The 19,083-nt window shown below is 35.3% G+C and overlaps 2 protein-coding genes across 4 annotated transcripts; one reads left to right on the forward strand and one right to left on the reverse strand.

The window, feature by feature from the left end:
- Window positions 1-938: 938 nt before the first annotated feature.
- LOC100373967 (sin3 histone deacetylase corepressor complex component SDS3-like) lies at window positions 939-10,785 on the reverse strand. 2 transcript variants are annotated; one of them, XM_085491189.1, is made up of 11 exons: window positions 10,606-10,785; window positions 9,176-9,242; window positions 8,313-8,460; window positions 7,712-7,771; window positions 6,417-6,513; window positions 5,979-6,074; window positions 5,377-5,438; window positions 4,241-4,279; window positions 2,308-2,335; window positions 1,822-2,009; window positions 939-1,181 (listed from the first exon to the last, which is right to left on the reverse strand). In XM_085491189.1, the coding sequence occupies exons 1-11, from the start codon at window positions 10,712-10,714 to the stop codon at window positions 1,086-1,088; spliced, it is 990 nt and encodes a 329-aa protein (XP_085347315.1). In that variant the 5' UTR covers window positions 10,715-10,785; the 3' UTR covers window positions 939-1,085. The 2 variants fall into 2 exon arrangements, with proteins under 2 accessions (XP_085347315.1, XP_085347316.1); XM_085491190.1 differs by lacking the exon at window positions 4,241-4,279 and having other exon boundaries at window positions 952-1,181.
- Window positions 10,786-11,067: 282 nt separating this feature from the next.
- LOC100373814 (derlin-2-like) lies at window positions 11,068-18,227 on the forward strand. Of its 2 annotated transcripts, XM_002735948.4 has the most exons (6): window positions 11,068-11,184; window positions 15,528-15,593; window positions 15,953-16,120; window positions 16,823-17,018; window positions 17,289-17,379; window positions 17,960-18,227. In XM_002735948.4, exons 1-6 carry the CDS (start codon window positions 11,092-11,094, stop codon window positions 18,093-18,095), a joined length of 750 nt encoding a protein of 249 aa, XP_002735994.1. In that variant the 5' UTR covers window positions 11,068-11,091; the 3' UTR covers window positions 18,096-18,227. The 2 variants fall into 2 exon arrangements, with proteins under 2 accessions (XP_002735994.1, XP_085347317.1); XM_085491191.1 differs by lacking the exon at window positions 17,960-18,227 and having other exon boundaries at window positions 17,289-17,473.
- Window positions 18,228-19,083: the final 856 nt, after the last annotated feature.

A 19,083-nucleotide genomic window follows, 5' to 3' on the forward strand; every position in this document is an offset into this window, starting at 1 on the left:
TTGGGTAGAATATTTCAATATTTACATTGCAAGATTTCAGAAATTATTACAAATACACAAAAGAATGCAATATGTTGATTAATTTTAATTTTCCTCTAAATGTACCTTTTTATGAAAAAAACAAAACATGATTACTCTAACCCAAATGTGAATCCGTTACAAATTCCATCAAAAAGATTGTCCCTTTATCAATGAATAAAACAAAGAATGCAATAAATCACATACTACATAAGGTAGTTTTTTTTGGAGGGGGGGGGGGGTCAAATAAGCTGAATGTTTTCACAATTGCAGTGAGCTAAAATAACTAATATAATTTCTGTTTCATGATTATTCACATCCAAACAATCAATTTGAAAAATGGGAATAAAAATCAATCAAAAATATTTTGATAAAAAACAATGATATGGACTTGTAGCCATATACTCACACAGCACTGTATGCTATTTGAATTGAAACAACACAGTTCAGATTTTATCTGGGCACTTTGCTGCTTACAGAAAATATTGACAGAGCAAGCAATCAGGTCCTGTAACAAATTGGGTTTGGGATCCTATTTATGAAATGTACATACCACATTGGCTCTATTAGTAGCATATGTACATTGCAGGATTGTTTCTAGAGGGAAAATAAGTCGTATTTTGAAGATTCATTTTTGGTTTATGTGCTTCTAATAAGGCAAATAGTATATACATGTCAATTATTTAGAATACTACTACATGCATGCTGTGTACAAATAGATTAGACACGAATATGCTTATAATGGGAAGCGTGATATGCAGGAAATGTTGCACTCTCAGCATTATACATGTACAGAGTTCAATGGAATCAGAAGAAATGCTTCTTCATTATACTGTCCGGAGTTGTACTGTAGTATTTCTGACACAAAGCACATTGATATCATCGTCTGACACGTAACAAATCCCATCATTGACCTTCATGTATGTCTACTTGTGTCATGAAATAGAAGCACACATGTGCACAGCGCCCTCATAAAACTCAGGAACTACTCATCTAAGTAGTTTTAAAAGTGGCAGTAAAAATAATTGAAATTTGGCTTCAAACAGAAAACCATTGTCCTTGCCAGGTCACGTTGATCGTCTCTTAATGGAGTACTTGCCCTTTTGGAACTGTGTGACATAAATTCGGACTTTTGCATTATCACTGGTTTTTCTGATCCATATCTAGAAAAGAATCAGTAACACAATCAACTATACATCATATTGAAATGAACTGAAGATACTGTGTGAGTTACAGCACAGTTCTATATGGGACATACATTTTGTTATCTTTCTTTGCTTGGCAATCTGATTAAAACTCAATGTTGGTGGATGGCATTAATTCCAGTTGGCAGAGTACATCTGAGCAAATAACTATGTAAAACATGATTTATCAACCAATTAAAGAGTGGAAGCTACAGAATGGTTTGTAACGCACGTTTTCTAGTAGCTGATCCTATAAGACCTGAACATTATCTACATATGTGTCGGTGAATACGTTGGATGTAGATTGAGGCAATGTACACCAGTGGCTATTTATCAAAAGCAAATTTGTTTCTAAGTTACTGTAGCACCAGTGTCAATTCTGTGCTATGAACAGTCATTCGGGAGACATTTTGCATGAATGCTAGTGTTTTTATTTTGTTTTTCTTATACATTTCTCTAAAATCCATTTGAAAAACTAGCTGTGATGTGCACATTTTTAACTGACACACACAAGTCATAATAAAACTTCACTGAGTAGATGTTAACTCATCCTAAGCTTACTATTACTTGTAAGTTATATTGGTAAGGACATCAACTGAGCCATGTGGTTACTACGTACCTCTGACTGACCGACAGAACTGATAACACCGCTGACTTTATTTCCTTCTTTGTTTTCATAATAGACTGGTTGTCCTCTATGGTACCATCGTTTATCGTAGAATAGTTTCCCGTCGTCAATACGGCATTCGTAGATGTGATGCGAATTATTGCCTGACGAGCAATGATTTCCTGACGAGTCGTGGTGATCTGGAAACCAAATATAATGATCATTGTCCAGTCCAACCAACCAAGGTTAAGTGTAAGATTCTTTTGAATCTCATTTCAGACTGCATAAATGTGATGCAAATAAAGTTCTGGAACATACAGATGTTTTATAAATATTTTTAAAAAAAACATCTTAATTACATGCCACACACTACACTGATGCATGATATACTCCAGAGGCTATTCCTCTTGCACCGATTTCCAAACGAGACGACCTCGATAAGCTATTTGGTAAAGACATCACCAACAGGGTTCAAATTAAACACAAATGAATACTTACTTGATCTTCTTGTTGTAACAGCTTTTCCCTGAAAACAAATAATAAAAGTATTGTTATGAGGTAATATGCTTTGTATATACAGGGTGTGTGGTCCACCTTTCATCTGAAATGTTATCGCAAACAATGCAAAAAATACAGAGACAGTGTTCATCCCGGGCATGTAGACCACTATGCTGCCAAAAATTGTCATTACACCACAAACAGAAAATAAAATGATGTAGCTTGAAAATTAAATAATACATTCCATTTGAACATTAAATTTACAATATTCCATTGTTAAAGTTGAATAATGTGGTGGTAACACACAATAAATTTAAATAATATCTCCCAAAGCATGTCTGTCATTGAAACATTAATAGAATTTAGAATAAAATTCTTCTGCCTTAAATAAAGCAAGTTTTTTTTACATAATATCAAGATCAATTTAAGAAATTCACCAAAATCATACATATATACATCAATGGATATTACAAATTTCCAATTTGTTAATTGTGTTGCAGAAATTGCTATAATTAGGCAGGATGAATGGTAAACTATCATCCTCCAGAGAGTACCGCAACATGGACCACTGCGAAAATTCTACAGAGTACAACAACATGTACCTTTGTAAGAACTCTCCAGAGAATACAACAGCATGGACTCTTGCAAGAATCCTCTAGGGAGTACAACACCATGGACGTCTGCAAGAATTCTCCAGAGAGTACATTTTGTACAACACTATGGACCTCTGCAAGAATCCTCCAGAGAGTACAACAGCATGGACCTCTGAAAGAATTCTCCAGAGAGTACATTTTGTACAACACCATGGATCTCTGCAAGAATCTTCCAGAGAGTACAACAGCATGGACCTCTGCAGGAATTCTCCAGAAAGTACATTTTGTACAACAGCATGGACCTCTGCAATAAATCCTCCAGAGAGTACAACAGTATGGACCTCTGCAAGAATCCTCCAGAGAGTACAACAGCATGGACCTTTGCAAGAATCCTCCAGAGAGTACAACAGTATGGACCTCTGCAATAATTCTCCAGAGGGTACATTTTGTACAACACCATGGACCTCTGCAAGAATCCTCCAGAGAGTACAACAGCATGGATCTCTACAAGAACCCTCCGGAGAGTACAACAGCATGGATCTCTACAAGAACCTTCCGGAGAGTATAACACCATGGACCTCTGCAAGAATCCTCCAGAGATTACAACACCAAGCATCTCTGCAATAATTCTCCAGAGGGTGCAATAGTATGGACCTCTGCAATAATTCTCCAGAGGGTACATTTTGTACAACACCATGGACCTCTGCAAGAATCCTCCAGAGAGTACAACAGTATGGACCTCTGCAAGAATCCTCCAGAGAGTACAACAGCATGGATCTCTACAAGAACCCTCCAGAGAGTACAACAGCATGGATCTCTACAAGAACCCTCCGGAGAGTATAACAGCATGGACCTCTGCAAGAATCCTCCAGAGATTACAACACCAAGCATCTCTGCAATAATTCTCCAGAGGGTGCAATAGAATGGACCTCTGCAAGAATCCTCCAGAGAGTACAACAGCATGGATCTCTACAAGAACCCTCCGGAGAGTACAACAGCATGGATCTCTACAAGAACCCTCCGGAGAGTATAACAGCATGGACCTCTGCAAGAATCCTCCAGAGATTACAACACCAAGCATCTCCGCCATAATTCTCCAGAGGGTGCAATAGAATGGACCTCTGCAAGAATCCTCCAGAGAGTACAACACCAAGGATCTCTGCAATAATTCTCCAGAGAGTACAATAGAATGGATCTCTGTAAGAATTCTATTTTCCTTCTTGACAACACAATAGTGTTAGTATATTATCATAGTATCAGCCATGGAATTACACTCTGTATTGAGATGAATAATGGATGTAATGTAAAGTGTTGCATTAAATACAATCCGTTATGCTCACCTGCGAGTGCACCATGTTCTTAAGACTCTTCAGAATTTTCTACAATGAAATGTGACAGGGCAAGATTGAATTAAATATACTAACACACATGTCTGACAGGCATTACTATTTTTAACTTGGTGGTTGTAAGAGAAAAGTACTCCTACAAATTGTAAATTCAAGTGTTGTTAATGGCTTCAAATAATGTTGAATAACACGTAGAACTGGTAATTGATCAGTACGCCTAGAGTGAAATTCACCATTTATTGTGCCACTGTACAACAAAAGATACTGTTATTCTCAGCAACACCCCTTGCAGGGCGTCAACACACCAAAAATGAAAACAAATTGCAAGGAATAATTTGGAATTGTAAATTACAGTACAAACACAGTGTAACAATTACACCATTTGCCTTGTTCATAGTTACAACTGTACCAGGTACAGCTGGGAGGAATAAACGTGATGTTAATGATGAATACAATTGCATATGTGTAAAATTATGTTTGATGTGATTGTGAAGTTTTACTGTAATCGTTTAAGTATCTTCAGAACCGCATTTTTTGTAATAAAAATGGCCACCAGTCGGCCATTTGGAATGACATTTGTAAAACAAAATGATGTGCATCAAGGTCTTAACATATACAAGGTATGTCCATGCATGAAGGAGATCCGGTTGCAGAGATGCAGAAATTTAGATAAAAAATAGAAGGGTCAAATAACTTCGAAAAACATCTTCTTGTCAAATTTTGTAAACATATCAGGTTACTGCATTATCTAAATGACAGATATTAATAATTTATAGTAATTGATTTTAGTAGTCAACACCAGGGTCTTAGATGTATAAATATTATCATTATTGTCTGGACATGTACCTGCTTTTATTTTTCAATTCATCTAGATGGCATGCTGATGAAGACAATAACTCAAATAAAAATTGGTCGAGAGTTTTATACAACATATTAAAATTTGAAACCAGGCAGAGGAAAAACATTTTCAGTTATTGTAACCACAACATTGACGATGATGACAACGACAACTACAAGACAGACAATTTTTCTTTCATATACATGTACATTTCCTTCCATTCACATTATGGGCACAGCAAAAATAGGTATTGCCTCAATACAACAACACACATTTCATTGAATTCACATACCTTATTTAAAACTTTTAAATCTTCCAAAATATCATCTTCTGATAATAAAAAGTTTAGATGAGGTAAGACTGTTAAGGAAAACACCTGAGTTCATAGCATCATCAATTAATATGAAGTTTCCTTAGCAGTATTTGGAATGTAAAAACAAGAAACACATGATCCTTCAGCTGATCTTGTGCTTTCAAATGACCATTCAAGTACAGTGAAAGAACGAATGTAAAAACAAGAAACACATGATTCTTCAGCTGATCTTGGGCTTTCAAATGACCATTCAAGTACAGTGAAAGAATGAATGTAAAAACAAGAAACACATGATTCTTCAGCTGATCTTGGGCTTTCAAATGACCATTCAAGTACAGTGAAAGAATGAATGTAAAAACAAGAAACACATGATACTTCAGCTGATCTTGTGCTTTCAAATGACCATTCAAGTACAGTGAAAGAATGAATGTAAAAACAAGAAACACATGATCCTTCAGCTGATCTTGTGCTTTCTAATGATCATTCAAGTACAGTGAAGGGAAGAAGGCACATGTAGAAAATTTAAAACTATGTACATTGTATGGATCCGGGAAATGGAAAAACAGAGCTAAAAAGGATATCAGGTGATGGTTTTCGTCGTTTTTCTGGTAATGGAATGGGATCGTTAGGTCGCCTCCTCAACTTCCTTGTCATTACTGGTTTTACTTCCATGGAGTCTGTAAAGAAACAAGTATTGCTCTGAATTGCTGTGCAAGTTGTGATGTGTTCCCCATTTTGAACATATTTAGTTCATGAATTTTCCAGAGAAACAATGAGTTTGATAGTACCGGTAATTTTAATCTTCTCATGGATTTTATTTACCAGTGGAAATAGCAAAATTAAAACACAGTGAATATTTAATGCATTTACAGTAAGAGCCACCTGGTCATCTTTGAACATAGTTCTGTTACAATTTGTATACAGTCTCTTCATTACAAATGCCTGTAATTTAATAACTGTTACAAAAAAAAATATTACTGAAAAAGGTAGGAGGATGAAAACACTGCAATGGTATATACCTCCAGTAAGTTCCATGGTGTGTCTTTCACTCTCAATAGCCCTCTTTTTCTCTTCCAACTCAGCTATCAGGTTCTCTTTGAGTTCTATCTTCTTAGCCTGGATGACATGATGAAATTACAATGTAAAATAAATTATGACACACAAAATAATCATTCAGAAATTACAAGGGTATGTTTCACAGTCAGCTGGCATACATGTTTTGTGTTTGCAGTAGCTGTGCAAATATTTGAGTTCAGTGACAGGATACTCTTTCTGTCGCTATAGCACTTCTGTGGCCAATATAAAGACAAGAAAGAGTTCAAAAGAGACATCAATAATCTTGAACTTGTCAATATCAATAATGAGTGCCGATATTTTCATAGAAAGTTAAAACAATGTATTATACATCCATAGCTTCATTTGAGTATGTTCCAAGTTCATATCCCATGTACATGTGATTAAAGTCAAATCAAGGGGTAAGGTAAAAGTCATATTTCAGACAAATCACTTGTTGCTGTTTTGGCCTGCAATGCATTAAGATTTTCTGACAGGTACCATGGTGCCTGTGATTATCCATAATCCTTCCTCTTTTTTACTTACATGTATTGCCATCTGTGGATATGCATAATGAATTATGAAAAAGTACATTTATTTTATAATGTTTTTCTCCTCTTTTTTTTCCCCACATTGCTGAATATTTTTTTGTTTTTTGTCCATAGTTTTTTTTTGTCAACAGTTTATAACCATACTATATAATTCTCAGGTTGTGTCTTTAAACAGGGGATGAGAGAGAGTATTATGTTGCTAATTGTATTTTCTGAAGATTTACAGCATTTTTAACATCGACAGATTTTAAAGTAAATTTGACATTCTGATCACAAATTGCAAAATGTACTTTTGAAATACAAATACATAGACTCTCTAGGAATTCAATAGAATCCAAAATGGTAAGCAGGTAAATAGTTTTACAGAATCAACATCCAATTCAATGCTATACATTCTTTAATTCTGGTACTATATGGTAAAAACCATTAATATTTCCAATAATGTAGGGATCAACCAATTGTTCAGAAGTCCCAAACAACCATTCGGGTCATGGCAACCAAGTATGAAAACTGTTTGCTAACTGAAAAAATCATAAAAATAAATACAGCAATCACATTACCGGTATTATTTGGTTTTATGTATATTTTTTTTATAGAATTTATATTTTTTTCAAATTTTTAAATGTATTTTAAAGGTATTTCTTTTTAGTTTCGGTCTCGAACATGTGTACATATTACTTTGAAGTACACAAATGTACAACCTGTCTTACCTCAAATTCTTTAATACAAGCCTTCTTTTCCTTGATGTACTCACGCTCAACAAATTCTAACTGTAAAATGAAAGTAACGATATGCATTAACAAATCACAGTATGAATTGGAGTACTCAAAATCTCACCAAAACAAAACACAAGTTTTGCCGTTATTGCGCCTATTTGGAGATGTACTTCTAAAAGAATACCACTGGATATAAAATCAAAGGGGTGAGAACATTTGAATTGTATTTTTATTGTATTTAGAACAGTGTTAATCTGTGTGCCCATAACTGATTTGTAGGAATGCCAAGTCAAAAAAGCTTGACTGCTGGCGAGGTAGAACTTGAAGAAAAAAATAAAATTGTATGGTATTGTATTGGTGACTTGAGGCACAAAAAACAATGAACCCAATTTCCTTCATATTTGCACCTATTTTGTTTACGTGATGGGAATTTCATTTTAGCAAATTACAAATCATATAACTTAATTAAAATTTCAAGATCACTATATCAATGTACGTTTTTTTGAATTAGGACTTGGTGCATAAGTGGAGTGTCATATCGGCTTGGTGGGCATACTGGTGATAACACTGGGAGAGTTCAGGAATAACAGCTTACCTCATACATCTTGGAAGCCTCAGCAACTCTAATTCTATCTTTGTAGTTCTGCTCTAATTTCTTTAGTTTTTTATTCAATTCAGAATGGCTGCCATCTTGTAGGTTTTGCAGCTGTTTCTTTAACTGTGCCAATTTTTCTTGATACATACTGAAATGACACAATTAAGAATGCAGAAAACTGTCATAGAGGTAAAGTTTCATTTGTATGAATACTTATATAAATTGTGCATGTTATACATTTAGGCGAGGGTTCCCGAACCCGCCTATTCACATAGTTCATACCCACCATAGACTCCAGTCAGTCAAACTGTAGGCATTAATCAGCGATTCTGCCGGTGACGGAGAGATAGAATCTAGGTCAGGGGAAGCCCCATGACCCCATGATTCTCTTTCCCTTACGTCACGAACCATGTGACCGAGGCCATATAGCAGCGCCACAGACGGCTGTACAAATCACTCTGGTTCCTTTCTCTCCGCATCGAGGACTTAGACCAATCTGCTATCAAACCTGTGCCATCACATTACCACATGTCTTATTGCCCATCGTCAGATAAATTGTTTGTGTGATTATTTTACTTTTTCATTGAATTTTACATCTTAAAAGTCATTTTGTTACATACTTTATACGTTATCAGTTAAACCTTTTTAAATACAGCCCTGGAGGCTGTTTTGCTCTAAGTTTCTGAGCAGATATTCACAGTATAAAACATTTTTTTCACATGATACAGAAGTTTTTGTAATTTTGTTTGCTGAAATATTTAACAAGAATGAATTGAAAGTACTTTCTTGTTATTGAATTCATGTACAAGGCATGTATCCAGACGTCACTGGATCGATTTAATTCATGGACTAGTAATGCTTACGTTTCTTTCATAACTGTGAATTCTTCTTCTAACTTAGCAACGTCTGTCTCACTTGCATCTTCAGTGTCTAAAGAAGATATAACCAAAATGTATATAATGTGTGTAAACTGCAGGTTATCATGATATTTGATAAATAATTACTGTAGTATTAAAACAAAACTATCATAGTTCACAGTGAGAATTTTTTGCTTGACATATGCAGATTCAATGGTTTACATGCTATTTCAAGTTTGAGTTAGAAGTTTCTTTTGAATTGAGTTTGTCATTATTTGTAAATAAATGCTTTTGAAATTGACTCACATATACATGTATATTCATGTTTTCCTGAGCAAATGATCTCCAAACGAGTAAACAGGTGTATGTACCTTAACATGCATTTACACTTAAAATTTACTGGGCATTGTTGAATTTAAAATATATAATTTATAGTAATATAGTTGAAATATAAACATGTCAGGAATATGATTATGATTTTTTTAACATTAAAATGATTGACATCTTGTATCTGATTGTCAAACGAGTACTTGTCCATATTGAGAGATATTGCTCTGAAACAGCATTAATTAACAAAACAAAATCGGTCATATAGAATACATCTATATATCTATAACATAATGTATAATGAATATATAAAAATTTTAACATAATCAGTCTAAGCATGTCAGAGATATGGCTTTAGAAGCACATTCATTTGCTTTATACCCATATGAAGAAACTAATGAGATTTTCTCAAACATCAACAAACTACATTTCTTTAACTGAATTTGAAATACATTTTAGTAAATGAGTACATAAAAATGTGCTATTTGGGTAATTTAATGCAATATATATACATATTAATATCAGTCACTGACATAATTGTGGATGTTCAAAAAAACATTTTAGAAAATGTTTAAGCCCTGTATATTACTGTACATCTGCTTTGTATACTAGTAATGGTATTTACACAGCTTTGAATAACATAATAAATACTGGTCAAATTCCCGTTTTATTTTTTTTTTACTGGCATATTTAAAATATTTACACTTTACTTTTAGGGAAAAAATGCTATGCATATTAAGCAACATTTTAATAATAAGAAATAAGTGATTATCTTATTTTCAGTGTGTTGCTAGTCCTGGGTCGGTAGTTTGTGTAAGGGGGCTGGCCGACATGTTTGGTTGGTGCATAGAATGCTCCATTGGTTAGTGTTTATGTAAATGAAATAATAAATGAACTGGCTGTGTGACAAATGTCCAACTATAACTTTAGTTGTTTTGCATGACATAATCATGGCGTGGGTTTAAAGATTTTCGGCATGACATTGGCGGTGATTCTGTGTATACAACGCCGCATTACCACAAATTCAGGGTCAGTTTACAAACAGAATACTCATACGACTATGACGGGCCAACGTGTTGGAATCGTCGGACCCGACACTGTCTGCATACCTTCATCAGACGATCTGCCACTGAGATAACTACATTCCTCCTCTTCGTCTGAAATATCTTCATTGAAATTACTTGCTCTTCCCGGTGAATAATACGGCGAAGAAGCCATCCTTGCACAAATAGTTTCAGATTTTCTGCCCAGCGAAGTGACAACAAAGATGTGACATTGGCATCCCTAGGTTTATATATTTTTGTTTTTTTCCCATTGAAACTATCAATGTTGTCACTGTTGAGTAATTAGTGTTTGAGAATTGGTGAAAATAAAGATTAAATAGTTTTATATTTTTTTCTAATTGCCAGTCGTATATAAATCTAAACACTGGTAATATGAATCAGTATTGTAAATTAGGTTAAAATACAGTACGTTGGGTAGTCTTGCAAGAGGTCACTCGTTACTGAACTCTATTGCTTACTTCCGGTTACTGTTTTCCCGGCTTGCATTTTGATCACAAATTCCACGCATGCGTATAAATCTGACGTGGCAAAATGGCTTTCCAGTCGTTCCAGCAGGAGTACATGCAAACTCCTCCGATTACCCGAGCATATACAACAGCATGTGTACTAACTACACTTTCAGTCGTAAGTATTCTTGCAGCTGGTTTTTTAGGTAACATGGTGGATTTTCATAACAGTCTATATTCTGGTGACCCGCAAAACCGGAAATCATAGTGTCGAGTGAGTGCAGTAAGTTAGTTTGTAAACACCAGCATACTGCCATAAGGTTTGCTGAATGCAGCGGTCTTATATTTTAGCATTTTATGGTGTAGATGCTGACTCACTCGTAAGATTATAATTTATCTACTTTAAACACCTATTGCAAAAAAACATTAGTTTTTTTTTTCAAACATTTTTTGGTACCTAAAGTGTTCAACTCAAACCATGGAGGTAGACGGGTCTTTTCTACCTCCATGCTCAAACTGAGTGATTGGAAATTGGGAGAGGGTAATAATTATGGATGTGGTCAATTTAATTGCCACGAAGCTGTGTGCCAGACTGGAGGTATTTATGGGGGTCTAAAAACTAACTCTGCGTTGCGATTGTGCGACTCGCCGAATGTCGATTATTGCACTCTGCATCTGGATCGTAGTGTCACTCTGCGAAGAGCACGATTCCCATTGGTTGGTTGGTCGAAAAGCGGGAATCTCAATGGTCGATCGATTCACCTCCATGATCGATATAAGGGTACACCGCATGCGTTATAGAAATGTTCAGTTTTAAATGGTTATTTCGCAGACTGCTCGGAGAACTACAGTAAACAAGTATTTACCGACGACATGCCGCACGGTTCGGTAATCAGCAAGTATTTACCATTGATTTATTAACATATATAACATCCTTCGGAGGGGATGAAAGGGGTTACAAAACATGTGCACATTGGTGTTGGGTGCCTTATTACGGTGTAACATCAAGGAGCTGGTAACATTAACAAACGCCATCTTGAAGTTGTAAGGCTTTGTCCGCAACTATGCTCATTAGCATAGGCGTCAAAGCGAGTAGAGTGCGAAGTACGTTTCACACGATGTTACATTCTTTTTTGTCATTAGCAAGTATAATTTGTTATGACTATATTCATCACTTTGAACTCCCAAATAAAGCGTGTAACGGGTCAAACTGTTTCTAGGCAATCAATATCGTTTTATTAAGAATATTAAGAGAGGAAAAACGTAAAGCTGTGTGAATGGATTTAATTAAACTACTGCTGAAGATAGAAATCTAAAACGGCAGTGTCAACAGAAAATTAGATGGGTTCACGCTCTCTGCATAAACGGAAACGATTGCTTTGTTTATTTGGCCGATGTCGACGAGCAACAGATTTCCTGCACTCACTTCCTCGTCTGATCACCGGCCCTTAACTGTCTCGCGTATCGGTGTCATCATCGATTAAGTAATTGAAACTCTTTCGCGTTGATGCGAATATTTCAGCCTATTCATCCCTTTCGAACCACTCGCGAGGATGGTCATAATATGACCTAGACGAGCTTGCAATCTGTTGCGATTCTGATGAAAAATTCTTGAAAAATCAATATAAATTGCGTAAACGAGGGGTGAACGCGAAAGTCCTGTAATTTTTCATCAGAATCACAACAGGCTGGGGGCAAGTCTAAATTAGTAAATATGCCGGGTGAATATGACCCTGAGTTGCAGATTTGTCTTTGCTTCGTTTGTCATTGGCGTCTTTGCTTTCTTTCTTTTTATCGCCATTGCGTTAGTAAGATGGTGTTATTAAAATAGAATTATAGACTTAGAAAATAAAACGATTTCTCAGACGAAGTCTTGACTGATAATAATGCTGACAATGGACGTTAGATTGATATGCACTGTTTGCGACAGGAAGCTTGTCACCCGTTTTATCAGAATCGTCAACAACAGAGTATTACCGGTAGAATACATATACATGTTATAAACATTATGCAAATATTAACGAAACGGTAGTAGTGTTAGCGTTTGAGCACTAGTCTTTCCTAAATTTCGAAAAGCTTGGTAGATGAATCAAGGTACAAATTAACCGTTTTATCAATTATTGAAAAATCAAGAAAAAAAGAAAATTTCCCTTCCTGCTACATTAAGATTCAATATGGACGACCAAAATTTGGCTTTCATTTAAAAAAATAAACCACAATTTTCAGTAATACTGACTTTGAAAATTATGATACAAAAATAATTACATTCATACCACAAACCAACGCTGTTTTTCTTTACTTTTCACAACTGTTACAAAGTATTTCATTTCTGGTGGTTAAAATACCAGCTGATCGATCGTAGACCACAAGTTTGCAGTCCGTTTATGATCTAAACGAAGGCAGACGATTGCAAACAACTGCTGTCACAGCAAAACGATGCACATGGTGAATGATTTTTTTTCACTGCATGCAAATTATTTTCCTTGGTGCACAAGTCAAAGCAGACGTACAACATTCGTTGCAGAACTCGTGAAAAGTACTGCGCGTTCCACTCGCTTTGAAGCTGCCGCCTATGCTAATGAGCATAGTCGTCCGGACGAAGCCTTACAACTCCAAGATGGCGATAACGTTACACCGTAAATAGGCAGTCAAAACCAACGTGCATGTTACACTATTCAACTTTTCTAGCCAGCGGTGTGATGTGTCTAATCACCGTAAACCATGTGTCATTTCTTTGTTCCCACAATTTGTCTTCCATGTGCTTGTCGATCACCGAACAGTGCGGCATGTCGCCGGTACATAGTGTTCACACACTTTTTTTACCGTACCATTTTTACCATTTAAAACTTAACTTTTATAAGGCATGCGGTGAAAATCGACCATTAGGATTCGCGCTGTTCGACCAACCAATCAACCAACCAATAGGAATCGTGCTCTTCGCAGAGTGCAATAATCGACATTCGGCGAGTCGCACAATCGCGTCGCAGAGTTAGTTTTTAGAACCCCATACATACATGGCCGGACTATACCATATCCATAATTTTTGCTGACACTCGTTAAGTACTAGTAACACCTATCGGTTTTCTCGCATTTGCTGATTTTAACTGCTCGGTCGTAATTATCTCAATAACTGTGAATTTTGTTACCTTAAAATTTCATTAATGAACAACAACTTCATGTAAGTGTCAAAAAAGCAAAAGGGTTCTATTTTGATCAATATTCAAGTTCATTCTTATTGATAATGTTGTCATATAACATTCCAGTCAACTTTGCGTGATCAATCATGGTTAAAAAGTAAATACGCTCCTGGATACTTCTTGGAACCGATTCGGCTCATGCCAAATTCTCGCTATCATTCGTCTATCTGTTATTTGACCCAAATATGGAAAACGACTTGCATATGATAATAATAATTACTATATTGAAATCATATCAATTTGCTGTTATGGTATTTATTACATTACTACAGCATCCGACCATATATACCTGGACTTCCCTCCATCGTCATGTCCTACTAGAATGAATCAGTATATGTTCTCTTAAACTCACCACTGAGGGCGTGATTTCAGTTCGTGCTGAGTGTTCAGGCAGCAAATCTTGGAACACAACAAGTTTCGGCCCCAAGCATCTATTGAGATCAAGTTTTTTTTGGTACATGCAGACTTGGCCTCAACGTTTACACGCGTGTTTCAACATGTGCCAACTCTGCCCTGAGTCTCTGCACATTGCCAAGATCTCTAACATTAATGTCACTACTTTCCAGTAAATGGGTTATTATATTAGCCTCTTCCATTTTATTACTGTAATCATGAATAATAGTGTTATTCAAGCAACACATGTGGCCCTAATGTATGTGTTCAGTGGTGAACTATTTTAATCTCCAAAGTCCAGTTTTTATCTTCTGATTTATTGGTATAATTGTTACACACCTGCCCACACCTGCTTTTCTTCCTGTTTGTACGTATTCATTTGTAGTTTTGTTGATATTATTTGAATAATGTTGCCCAATAACTACTGTGGAATACTTTATTTTCGCTGGATTTAATTTTCGCTGAAAAGGCTTTTTAGGCATTTTGTATGGAATTTATTTTCACTGATTTTTGATGAGTTTAATGTGAAATATAGGAAAAAAAGTATATTCGCTGGATTTTATTTTCACGGAATCATCCCTTCAGCGAAAATATTCTACAGTAGTATTTTAGGACACCAATAAAAAAAATTGTTGGGGGGGTTTACAGTTGTATTGGTGTTCAATAATATTTTGCTACAATTCACTAATATAAATCCATGTGAATAATGACAATAAAACTCTTGGTTCCCCGCTAAATTTGTGAACTTAAAACCTATTGAAATTGCTCAAATCATCAAAATAGTGAAATTGAATGCCAATAAAAATAAATGTTTTTATAGTACCCTCATTGGAATCTGTGAGCTTGACAACAAGTTTGTTGGATCGATGGATGGTTGGTTCAATCATATTCTTTGTCATATAACTAATAATGGTTGTATTTTGCATTACAGCAACTAGATGTTATAACTCCATTCCAATTGTATTTCAATCCAGATCTTATATTCACAAAATACCAGGTATGTACTACCAGTCTTTTACACGCAACTGATTTCTTCACAAACCTCATGCCTATTCGTACATTAAGAATTTAGGCTAGAGTTATTTGTGTGCTGGTGAAAATGTCTATAAATATTTGAATCATTGATTTGTAATTTGTTGAGTAATGTGAGACGTGGTACTACAATCAACTTTCTCACAACACTGAAATATAAACTCTCAAACAATGCTGCATGCAAATGTTAAAGATGAACATACAATCTACAAGAACTCAAAACCCAAACATTTTTCATTTCAAAAAAGCACGATTTATTTAAAATCTTGATTGACACTTACAATGTACCTCTTATTCTAATGCTTTTTTGTTGCTTTTTTGCAGTTATGGAGGCTGGTGACAAATTTCTTATTTTTTGGGACGATTGGTTTTAATTTTCTATTTAACATGATATTTACATATAGATACTGCCGAATGCTGGAAGAAGGATCTTTTCGAGGACGAACCAGTGATTTTTTTTTCATGTTTCTTTTTGGTGGAATAGTTATGACAGTATCCTTTTCATGATTACCAAGAACTAAATACAAAACTTTCATAAACTAAAGCCTAAGAAAGTGTTTATTTCTTTGTACAGTCTTTTAACCTCCTGTTGTTTTTTGTGTTAATACATTGGCCGTATTTGTATCATCATATCTGTACTTGGGGCACATGTTCATTATGAATCTATTGCTTGATACTGAGACTATTGCAAAAACCACTAAACTGTTTTTTTTTCAGCTGTTTAGTCATCCCAATGTGCAACTGCAAGGCCTGGTTAATCAGTTGGCCATCATGAAACTCATCACTAGCTGTCATCAAACTTTTCAAACCCAAAGTAAATACGCAAACCATGCCCTCATGTCACTAAAAATATGCTCTCTGACCTTACATCACCTGAAAACCGAACCAATCAGTGTGAATAATAAGACTTGTATTAATGTTAACATTAGGAGGAAACCAAAACATTGTTTTGTTGATGCTAAGCAGGTTAAACAGACGCTGCATACTTAGATTGTCTTTCCAATAGTTTCCCATACTTCACCTATCAAACTGTGTTCCTGCTTCATATGCTTCTGCCATCGAACTGCCCCTTTCTTGTGTGGCCTTTGTCTTTTGCTCATACTGCTTTTATCCCTGTGCCATGTTGCCGCTCAATACTAACCTGGCTCAAGATAATTCAACTGCTTGCTAATTTTTTCTTAACGATTTATACAGATAATTGCTTTATTTGTAAACTTAGTGTTTTTAGGTCAGGCATTTACGCTGATGCTAGTGTACATCTGGAGTCGTCGTAATCCTTACGTACGATTGAACTTTTTTGGGTTAATGAACTTCCAAGCTCCCTACTTGCCATGGGTGTTGTTAGCATTCTCACTGTTGCTTGGCAACTCAGTCATTGTTGATATCATGGGTAAGTTGGCACTATACTCAAATATGTGTTTTTCAATAAAGATTTTCTCAAAGGTGATTAGGGATTCTGTCTGTGATTGAGCTGTAATAAGAATTTCAAGTTCAAAATTAAATTATTCAATTTTTGCAGTGGTCATTCAGTCTGTACCTTTCATTCAATACACAAAACTCACAGTGAACAGAAAATTACTTATTTACTGCTCTGTTTCATTTGGATTGATAGGGTGATTGTATTTCCTCACTGTCACTGTTTTTTTGTTTGTTTTTCCAGGTATAGCTGTGGGTCATGTTTATTACTTCTTGGAAGACGTGTTTCCTCAGCAGCCTGGAGGTTTCAAACTTTTAAAGACACCAGGTTTTCTGTAAGTAACTGATATCAATATGTGAATATTAAATTGTTTTACATTACCAGTATATCAAGTTTTCTTGGATATTCACATTTGACATACATGTATTGTCTGCTGATGCGTTTTTTCGCATTCGTTTCACTTATCCGTGGCGGCTTTTTGCAGGCAATGTTTTAGGGAAGTTCAGGCCGAATTAAAAATTATGTCATCTTCTTGGTAATATCATTATTATGCCTTTAGCATACTGAAAATAAAAAAAAAATAAAGATCACTGGAAATGTTGAAGAAGCAGTAAAAAAAAAATGGTGAAAATTATTTCTTTATATCCCAAAATTTTGCTTTGGACATGAGAATAAAAAGTTGTATATTATCAATGTTATAAAGTAGTGCTGACAATTAATATGCCCCTCCTCATCTTACTCTCAATTAGTGGTAATCTGAAGTAGAGCACGCTAGTAGCACCATACACCTACTTGTCAAGTTGAGTTTATTAATATAGTATTTACATTCACTAACAATCAATATTTCATGTTGCCATGGCAATATCTGTATCAATACCATCTAATTAATGACTGCTGTATTATTTGATTCACAGTAAATCTATTTTTGATGGCCCCACAGTGGATCCTAATTATGAACCTTTACCAGAAGAAGACAGACCTGGTGGTTTTCGGTGGGGGCAGGGTGAACCACTCGGTGACCAGCAGCCACCAGCAGAGGATAATCAATGATACTTAGACTATATGCGACAGCATTGTCTTCAGCTATCATGTCATCTTTCTACATATTATATTTTTCAGTCTTACACTATTTAATTTTGCTATTGTGATCTTATGAGCTGTTCTCCAAGAACTGTTTTTTTTTTTCTTTCAAATATTCAGTTTTACCAACCACCTCAACCTATGGTGATTTTGCAGAATTGTATTTGCCCTCATCTTCATGTGTTTTACCCTACAGTTAACCCAACACACTGGAGAAAACAAGCGTTTACTTTGAAGCATTGTTATTTCAACATCTAGTGTGCATTTTCCAAGAGACCATGATTTACAAATTGAATTTGACCAATAACATAGAAAATATGTTTAGACATCCATAAATCTACCCCATAATTATAAGTTTTGTGCAGCTGAATGAATTCATTCACAAAAGTGGGTGGAAAACAATTGGACCTGCTATAACAGCAGGTGATGGCAGTTGAATCAAAGCAGAATTTTGATACATTGAAAAAACCTTTCAACAAACAAGCTGCTCTCTGATTGGTCTGACAGTCAGGTGTGAGGGCTGAGTAGCCAATCAGGCTGAATTTTTTAAGTGGCTTTGTATTAACAGAATGGCAGAAAAAAGAGTTGATCAACTGGCCATGAGAGAAAATGCTGAACAGTTGAGAGTTAATTTTGCTAATTTTTTTTTTTTTTACTTATTTTGTTCAGAACACTATAAAAGCATATTTATTTTGATGTAATAGAGACAAGTTTCTTCTTGAAATATATTGCCTTTTTCTGTGATTACAGAATGTTGTTTTTGTGTTGGTGAATTTATTATGACTTCAACTTGTGCAATCTTGAAAGAAAATGGTAAGTAAGTGATATTATTGAAAATGTAGCTTTGACATCAATTCACTCCAGTTAGTCCCTGTTTCAGACGCTTCTAGTCTGTGACATCTCTAACATTTTCTCAGAATTTCTGCAGCAGATATCAATAAAACTTGGCAGTTTGATA

Source organism: Saccoglossus kowalevskii, chromosome 16, assembly GCF_978046115.1.
Source record: "Saccoglossus kowalevskii chromosome 16, keSacKowa6.1, whole genome shotgun sequence".
Classification (NCBI taxonomy): Eukaryota; Metazoa; Hemichordata; class Enteropneusta; family Harrimaniidae; genus Saccoglossus; species Saccoglossus kowalevskii.